Raw genomic sequence first — 10,006 nt, 5'->3', positions numbered from 1 at the left:
GAGTACAAGTGCTTTGACTTATAACATTTTTCAAGAGGCAGCCGTTTGACTGTTTTATGTTTTTCTTTTGACTGACGAGTATAGACTTCAGATACTCGTCGTTTGCAATCCCTCGGTCTTCGAGTATGATGTCTGCTTGCGTTTTAAGCTAGTTGTGTGTCCTCAAATGGCTGGCAAGTCTGAATAGCTTACCGCACAAATGCTATTTTTAGACCGTGACATCGCCATCGTAACGTGGGACATTATAGACACGCCCTCGAATACAAACCATGTTATTTCTGCTTGTTTTCTCCGGTAATGTTTCAAAAAAGAACATGTCGATCAAACACTGCTGCTATGGAACTTGTAGAAACGTCTCTAGACATTACTGACTGACAAGTATAGACTTCAGATACTCGTCGTTTGCAATCCCTCGGTCTTCGAGTATGATGTCTGCTTGCGTTTTAAGCTAGTTGTGTGTCCTCAAATGGCTGGCAAGTCTGAATAGCTTACCGCACGAATGCTATTTTTAGACCGTGACATCGCCATCGTAACATGGGACATTATAGACACGCCCTCGAATACAAACCATGTTATTTCTGCTTGTTTTCTCCGGTAATGTTTCAAAAAAGAACATGTCGATCAAACACTGCTGCTATGGAACTTGTAGAAACGTCTCTAGAAATTACTAACTGACGACTATAGACTTCAGATAGTCGTCGTTTGCAATCCCTCGGTCTTCGAGTATGATGTCTGCTTGCGTTTTAGCTTAGTTGTCTGTCCTCAGATGGCTGGCAAGTCCGAATAGCGTACCGCACGAATGCTATTTTTAGACCGTGACGTCACCATAGTAACGCGGAAGTAAAGCATTATAGACACGCCCTCGCATACAAACCATGTTATTTCTGCTTGTTTTCCCCAGTAACCTTTCAAAAAAAGAACATGCCGATCAAACACTGTTGCTATGGAACGTGGAGAAACGACTCTAGACATTACGACACATGAAGGATGTTTTCTTCATACCTTTCCCGAAACCAAAACCTCAGAGGAAAAAATGTGAAGAATGGATCAACTTGCACAGACGTCCAAAAGACCATTTTAACGCCAGCAACTAGGGGTAAAAAAAGTAACCTGTAACGTGAAAGCTGTGCTAATGCTACAAGTTACATTTAGTGAGTGATGAAGAGTTGCTATACTTAAAAATACTACGAACAAGTAAAAGTATTCATTCAAAAATGTATTCAACTACAAGTATTCGGTGAAAAGAATACTCAGGTGAAAAGCAACTGCTTAAAATGTCTCATTTTATTTTCAAGCACAATATTATCCATACAAACTTATTATTGTACTGTACTATAACCTATAACATGACCATATTTGGCCAAAACTATATAAATATGTAAAACAGCAGATAATATAGAAGAAGGGAGAGGGAAGCTGGTCGCTGATCGAATTCATATTCCCAACTGTTATTATTCGGATGAAAAGATTGGAGTACTTGCACATTTTTTTGAATACTTAAAACTTTTTTGTAGATTACTTGATGCTGCCTACACTCACCCAGGCTCTATTTCCAAAAATTCAGTCTGTATAGCAACAGGGTCTTAAATTTTTTGTTTTTGTTTTATTTTTTAAAACTCAAAAGAAAATTGTATACTGAGATACCAAAGTCCTCATAAGCGTGCCGCAACATCTCCGACAGTGCTTCACAATACATGAGGCAAGAGAATACAGCCGGACATTTCTTCACTAACTTCTCTTCGCACGTTACTCAGCATTTACAAAACCTTTTCATAAGTTACTGTGCGAATGCTCAGAAACAAGATTTCAACACATTTCAGAAGAAACAAGTGTAATAATCTAACAACTCTATAATAAACACCTTGCACACACTGTATATTTGAGCCTTGTGTTTACTTTATTGCAATAAACTGTTGAAGCAACAACGTAATTTTGTTGGAACCCTCAGACTAATACTTGGTAGCACAACGTTTAGACTAAATCACTGCCAACAACACCTTCTGGAATCCATCAATGAGATTCTCACAATGCTCTGCTGGAATGTAAGACCATTCTTCTTTGGCCAACTGCTCTAGGTCTCTGAGATTTGAAGTGTGCCTTCTCTGAACTGCCATTTTCAGATCTCTCCACAGGTGTTCTACGGGAACTGTGAAGAACCCAGAGAAGGTTATTTAGTTATAATCTATTTAATTAATAGTGTTATTATTTATCATTATATTACCGTATTGGTCCGAATATAAGACAGTGTTTTTTTGCATTGAAATAAGACTGAAAAAGTGGGGGTCGTCTTATATTTGCGGTCTAGACATTATACCCATTCACGACGCTAGATGGCGCCAGATGTCATTGAAGCGATGTTCTGTCATGACAAATCTCAGCTACTCTTTTTAGTTTAACCAGTTTGCATTATTTTATTGCAATGTTTTTCCTTATTCAGATTTGTTTCAAGACTACAGTTAGACTTCACTTTGATGGCTAATGCAGTTATTGTAATTTTGTTGTTTTTATTTCAAAAACCAGAAGCCATTCATTTACGAATGTGATTGCACTTTAGTTTACATATTTAAATGTTCAGCTATTAAGATTTGAATGAGGCAAAATAACATGCTTTTTCTCTGATATATTGTTATAATCATATGTTTCGGATGTACTGTAATTATTTTCTGTATAAAAATTAATTTGGTGTTCAAAAAGTCTTTTTTTCATACTCGAGTCTTATAATCAGGGCCGTCTTCTATTCGGGCCAATACGGTATATTATATTTAGGGCTGTCAAAATTATCGCGTTAACGGGCGGTAATTATTTTTTAAAATTATTCACGTTAAAATATTTTACGCAATTAACGCACATGCCCCGCTCAAACAGACTAAAATGACAGTACAGTGTAATGTCCGCTTGTTACTCTGCTGGCGCTTGGGTCCAACTGATTTTATGGGTTAGTACCATGAGTGAGCATGGTGTAATTATTGACATCAACAATGGCGAGCTACGAGTTTATTTTTTGATTGAAAATTTTACAAATTGTAACAAAACGAAAACATTAAGAGGAGTTTTAATATAAAAATTCTATAACTTGTACTAACATTTATCTTTTAAGGACTACAATTCTTTCTATCCATGGATTGCTTTAAGAGAATGTTTATAATGTTAATGCCATCTTGTTGATTTATTGTTATAATAAACAAATACAGTACTTATGTACCGTATGTTGAATGTATATACCCATCTTGTGTCTTATCTTTCCATTCCAACAATAATTTACAGAAAAATACGGCATATTTTATAGATGGTTTGAATTGCGATTAATTACGATTAATTATTTTTTAAGCTGTAATTAACTCGGTTAAAAATTGTAATCGTTTGAAAGCCCTAATTATTAGAGATGTCCAATCAAGTCATTTACAAAGTATCGGAATCGGCAAAAAAATATCGGACATGCCTTTTTTTAATATATATATATTTTTTAATTAAATCGTTTTCTAAATGTATTTAACGTTACAGACATAATGTGTTACACTCTTCCAGAGTCTTTAGTTTAAGCTTAAGGTAGGGTTATCAAATGTATCGCGTTAACAGCGAGAATTAATATTTATTACATTTATCACAATATTTAACGCAATTAACGTATGCGCTGCACGACCCACTCACGCATTGTCGCGTTCAATCTATAATGGTGCCATTTTACCCATACAGTATATGGAGCTAAAAGGCAGCGTAAAATGAGTAAAGAGAATTTTGGCAGCCTTCTTTTAAATGGCTAAAGCCTTACAATCACTCTCCCAATGATTAGAATAATCGTGGGAAACAATGTGGAGAAGAAAGGGTTTTCTTAACACCCTATGTTATTTCCCAACGCAGAGAAGATATATCAATTGGTACCACGACGCACAGTCATGGTTGCACTTCCCATCATGCATTTGGGCAGAAGTTAAATGGCTACAGTATCATTTACTGAAAGCTCAACAAACACACAAGATGGCAATATTTAGTCACAATATACAAAGTCACATTTATCCTTTAAGAATTACAAGTCTTTCTATCCGTGGATCCCTCTCACAGAAAGAATGTTAATAATGTAAATGGATTGGAATTGAATCGGGAGCAAAAAAAAAGCAATCGGATCGGGAAATATCGGGATCGGCAGATACTCAAACTAAAATGATCGGATCGGGAGCAAAAAAACATGATCGGAACAACCCTACTAATTATATTATATTATATCATTATTATTATTACTTTATTTTGTTCCGGGAAAAAATCCAGAAGGGGTTATTTGATTTGGCTTTCTGAAAAACAATAAATCTTTACATTTAGGCACTCCTGCAATCGTCACACTTTTTCTGTTACAAACTGACCCCGGCCCCTCATCAGAGAAGGAAAAAGTTATGTGGCCCTCACAGGAAAAAGTTTGGGGACCCCTGGATTAAGGCATTTACATGGAAAACGCGTCTCTACTTACAGAATGTTCAGGTAACAAAACTACTTCCAGAAGCAATTAATATTGTAAGTAGAGATACCACTGTATTTTTTTACACAGATCCATAGATTCTGATTAGAAACAGAATAATTAAGCAGGTAAACTTAAGCTTGGACACAAGTAAAAGAGCAACTGATTGTCTTATTTAACTAAATTTGTCGTTGTGTAAGATTTCTCATGATGCAAAATTACAAGAATCTGCAGACATGTTGATTAAATAGACTTTCCCGGGAGGCACACTAAGCACGCCCTTCTTCTGAAGAGAACGAGCATGTCCAAGCAGTTAAAGGTGGTTAAGCTCAGAAAAACCTCATTGAGATTCTCCAGCTCACGGTGTTCCAAGTAATACAGTCGGAATATGTGGTACGGGATGAAACACACAACCATGACGAGGGCGAAGGTAAGACTTTTCTGTTGAGCCCCGAAGTCCTGTTGTGACGTGCAACACTGATGATGCTTCCTGTATAGAAGGCACAGGACGTAGGCTTGGAGACCGGTCAGCGAAACGGCCACTATTATGAACAAAGTACTGATGATGTAGTTTATCACCCTGGGGGCAGGAGATTCTATTTCTCTTCCAAATCTGAAACACTGCAAACTGGTGTCATTGCTGGACTTGCCGTAGTGAAAGTAGATGATGTAGGTGACGATCATGAGCACGATCATCCATAACATCACGCTGGCAACGCGCGCGTAAATCCTGCGCGAAGACGGCAGCTGCTCAGAATCGCGGTAAAACACCATGAGGCGTGTGACGAGGATGACTATGTAGATGCCAAAAGATATGTACATGTGGATGTGGACCATGCTGCTGACCACTTTGCACCAGCTCAAGTTAAGGCTCCACTCCTGAGCCACGTGATAATAGATCCTAAAGGGCACGGTGAGAAGGAACAGAAAGTGCGCGAATATGAGGTTGACAACAGCAACGGAGGTGGTGGAAAATGTCCTCGACTTCATGAAGTGGATGGTGATACTCAGGCTAGTGGTGCCGATGAGCAGAACCGTCGTGTAGATGACAGCTAGGAGAGTATGGTACTCGTCATCTTCCCGGTTTCCCGTGCTTTTATTTTGGGCGGATGTGGTCAGTGCGACGGCTGATGAAGTGGTGTTCATTGGTGTGGTCAGTGTGACAGCTGATGAAGTGGTGTTCATTGGTGTTGAGGTCATCTGAGAAATGATGGAAGAAAGATGTTAAGTACTGAACATGGGGAACTAGCATAACAGTATATTTCGGCATAGGCCTTTGTCACCTGCGTGAAGTTTACTGATTTAAGGCAGCTGATTTACGATGATTTATTTTTCATGCTCTTTTGTATTTTTTCATTGCAAGCAAAACAAATGAAGATATTATTAGCAACACATTTGTTGCACGACCCTCTCACGCATTGTCGCGTTCAATCTATAATGGCACCGTTCTACCTATATATAGAGCTAAATGGCAGTGTAAAATGAGTGGAGTGAATTTTAGCTGTCTTTGGAACCCTGTTTTAATTGGCTAAAGCCTTACAATCCCTCTCTCAACAATTAGAAATATGGTGGGAAGCAACGTGGAGAAGAAAGGTAGTAGTTGAGCTTTTTTTTAAGACCCAATGTTATTTCCCAACGCAGAGAAGATATATCAATTGGTGCCACTACGCACAGTCATGGTAGCACTTTCCATCATGCATTTGGGCAGAAGTTAAATGGCTACAGTATCATTTACTGAAAGCTCAACAAATACACTAGATGGCAATATTTAGTCACAATATACAAAGTCACATTTATCCTTTAAGAATTACAAGTCGTTATATCAGTGGATCCCCCTCACAGAAAGAATGTTAATAATGTAAATGCCATCTTGAGGATTTATTGTCATAATAAACAAATACAGTACTTATGTACTGTATGTTGAATGTATATATTCGTCCGAGTTTTATTCATTTTTTTCTTAATGCATTGCCAAAATGTATATGATCGGGAAAAATTATCGGGAATGATTGGAATTGAATCGGGAGCAAAAAAATAAATAAAATATCGGGATCGGCAGATACTCAAACTAAAACGATCGGGATCGGATCGGGAGCAAGAAAACATGATCGGAACAACCCTACCCAATAGATGGCAATATTTAGTCACAATATAAAAAGTCACATTTGTCCTTTAAGAATCACAAGTCTTTCTATTTGTGGATCCCTCTCACAGTAAGAATGTTAATAATGTAAATGCCATCTTGAGGATTTATTATCATAATAAACAAATACAGTACTTATGTACTGTATGTTGAATGTATATATTCGTCCGAGTTTTATTTTTTTTCTTAATGCATTGCCAAAATGTAGTATATGATCGGGAAAAATTATTGGGAATGATTGGAATTGAATCGGGGGCAAAAAAAATAATATCGGGAGCAAGAAAATATGATCAGAACAACCTTACCCAACAGATGGCAATATTTAGTCACAATATACAAAGTCATTTGTCCCTTAAGAATTACAAGTCTTTCTATTCGGGGATCCCTCTCACAGAAATAATGTTAATAATGTAAATGCCATCTTGAGGATTTATTGTCATAATAAACAAATACAGTACTTACGTACTGTTTGTTGAACGTATATATTCGTCCGAGTTTTATTCATTTTTTTCTTATGCATTGCCAAAATGTAAATGATCGGGAAAAATTATCGGGAATGATTGGAATTGAATCGGGAGCAAAAATAAATAAATATCGGGAGCAAAAAAATCATGATCAGAACAACCTTACCCAATAGATGGCAATATTTAGTCACAATATACAAAGTCATTTGTCATTTAAGAATTACAAGTCTTTCTATCAGTGGATCCCTCTCACAGAAAGAATGTTAATAATGTAAATGCCATCTTGAGGATTTATTGTCATAATAAACAAATACAGTACTTACTTGTATGTTGAATGTATATATTCGTCCAAGTTTTATTCATTTTTTTCTTAATGCATTGCCAAAATGTATATGATCGGGAAAAATTATCGGGAATGATTGGAATTGAATCGGGAAAAAAAAAAGCAATCGGATCGGGAAATATCGGGATCGGCAGATACTCAAACTAAAACGATCGGGAGCAAAAAAAACATGATCGGAACAACCCTAATAATTACCGTACTTACTGAACTAGCTATTGCAAATGATTAATCTATACGGTAATGTCTTTTACTGTGTACTTTATACAATCCAGCAGTTCATGATTTGAATCTGAAATTAGAGAGAAAAAAAAACAAAAAACTCAAGAGTACCAATTAAATTTGTTTAGTTTCACTGAATTAGCATCCCGTCTATTTAGTTTGTGTTCCCAAATGCATTTTTTCTTACGTGTGAGTAGAGTTAAAAAATGATACCTTTTGGTTCGTCAAGAATGAAAGCACATGAGGTGTCCGTGTTTGTTTCCTCCGCTGCTCAGATACGAGTGATCGCCTGCTTCAACCGAGAAATGATTCTGTAATTGATCAACTCCTTGTTCGGTAGAGCACGATTTTTTTCTCTTTGGTGGTGAGGGTGAGTCGCATGTCTGTCCCGTCTGTATGTCTAAGTACTATCGATGCAATCCAACCACAAAAACCGCCAGCTTCCTCCTCCTCGCAGCAGGGCAGAAAGTCACATGTACTCCAACAGTAAATGCAAGGCAAAGTAGAACCATCTAAGTAGAGTTCTGTATTCTCTAAATCAGTGAATTTTATTTTGTTGTATCAACAGTAGCTGAGAGAATGAAAATACATGTAAAATAGTAGACTACTCACATTTCTGCTCAGAATATAAATGGATGAATCAGTATAGTATGTCATCATCTCTTCATTTTGGCATCCTGGCATGATTAATATATGCGTGTGTTTGTCATTCTTTATTTGTACATTCACGACAGTCAATTCAAAATATATTTAACAAATAAAGGAAGTCAACAGAGGTGCAATTCGGAAGTAAGTCAAAAGAGAAGTGAAAGATGTGGCAAGATGACTGACAGTCCAATAATCGCTAAGCATATCAATCATTGTAACGCCAGCATTGAAGAATTTGATTCAAATCATTGAATTACAGTGGACCCTCATGATACAAGCACAATCCATTGCACAACCAACCACCTTTTAAGTAACCATATTTGCATTGTTTAATGAGTTCAGTTTTATAGGTTATATACAGTGGGGCAAATAAGTTTTAGTCAACCACTAATTGTGCAAGTTCTCCCACTTGAAAATATTAGAGGCATGTAATTGTCAACATGGTTAAACCTTAACAGAGACAGAATGTGGGGGGAAAAAAACAGAAAATCACATTGTTTGATTTTTAAAGAATTTATTTGCAAATCATGGTGGAAAATAAGTATTTGGTCAATACTAAAAGTTCATCTCAATACTTTGTTATGTACCCTTTGTTGGCAATAACGGAGGCCAAACGTTTTCTGTAACTCTTCACAAGCTTTTCACACACTGTTGCTGGTATTTTGGCCCATTCCTCCATGCAGATCTCCTCTAGAGCAGTGATGTTTTGGGGCTGTCGTTGGGCAACACGCACTTTCAACTCCCTCCGCAGATTTTCTATGGGGTTGAGACCAGGAGACTGGCTAGGCCACTCCAGGACCTTGAAATGCTTCTTACGAAGCCACTCCTTTGTTGCTCTGGCTGTGTGTTTGGGATCATTGTCATGCTGAAAGACCCAGCCACGTCTCATCTTCAATGCCCTTGCTGATTTTCACTCAAAATCTCTCGATACATAGCCCCATTCATTCTTTCCTCTACACAGATCAGTCATCCTGGTCTGTTTGCATAAATACAGCCCCAAAGCATGATGTTTCCATGCTCATGCTTCACAGTGGGTATGGTGCAATTGTTTTCTTTTTCCTCCAAACAAGAGAACCTGTGTTTCTACCAAAAAGTTCTATTTTGGTTTCATCTGACCATAACACATTCTCCCAGTTCTTCCTGGATCATCCAAATGCTCTCTAGCGAACCGCAGACAGGCCTGGACGTGTACTTTCTTCAGCAGGGAGACACGTCTGGCAGTGCAGGATTTGAGTCCCTGGCGGCGCATTGTGTTACTGATAGTAGCCATTAGCTGCATTCACACTGTAGGAACTATTTGACTAATTTCTAGTCATCTACGCTTTGCCAAATTGTTGTATATCGTCGAATCGTCTCAAAATATAATTCTAATTCACATAATAATGCTGTTTAAGATTTTTTTGTGTGTCATCACAGGCACTTTAAAGCTGCCCTAAGGAACTTTCATTTTTTTGTTGAGTTTGGCAAACCCTTGTGGACAAAAGCAGTAGTGTTTTACCTGAAGGAAGGCTCCATGTTTATTTTAGTTATTCCCTCAGGCATTTTTTCAGTTCATTTCTTTATTTAGACCAGTGCTTCTCATTTATTTTCCGTTAGCCCCTAAGAAGACATGATAAAATAATATGAATTTCACAATACTTTTTTTTGACTTTGTGATACTGAAAATTAAAATTTAATAAAATCAATAAATAATAAATTAAAATTGGTTTGCAATATTAACTCACGATGCCAAGAAATTAGAC

The 10,006-nt window shown here is 37.2% G+C and overlaps 1 protein-coding gene across 1 annotated transcript; it reads right to left on the bottom strand.

Annotated features, from left to right (window-relative positions):
* Positions 1-1,321: 1,321 nt before the first annotated feature.
* LOC130908556 (probable G-protein coupled receptor 141) lies at positions 1,322-7,956 on the bottom strand. Its single transcript, XM_057824109.1, has 2 exons — positions 7,830-7,956; positions 1,322-5,647 (listed from the first exon to the last, which is right to left on the bottom strand). The coding sequence occupies exon 2, from the start codon at positions 5,645-5,647 to the stop codon at positions 4,691-4,693; it is 957 nt and encodes a 318-aa protein (XP_057680092.1). The 5' UTR covers positions 7,830-7,956; the 3' UTR covers positions 1,322-4,690.
* Positions 7,957-10,006: the final 2,050 nt, after the last annotated feature.

The sequence above is a fragment of the Corythoichthys intestinalis genome, chromosome 20 (genome assembly GCF_030265065.1).
Source record: "Corythoichthys intestinalis isolate RoL2023-P3 chromosome 20, ASM3026506v1, whole genome shotgun sequence".
Classification (NCBI taxonomy): domain Eukaryota; kingdom Metazoa; phylum Chordata; class Actinopteri; order Syngnathiformes; family Syngnathidae; genus Corythoichthys; species Corythoichthys intestinalis.
The sequence above is the reverse complement of the archived record's forward strand: the minus strand, read 5'-3'. Positions and strand labels throughout refer to the sequence as shown.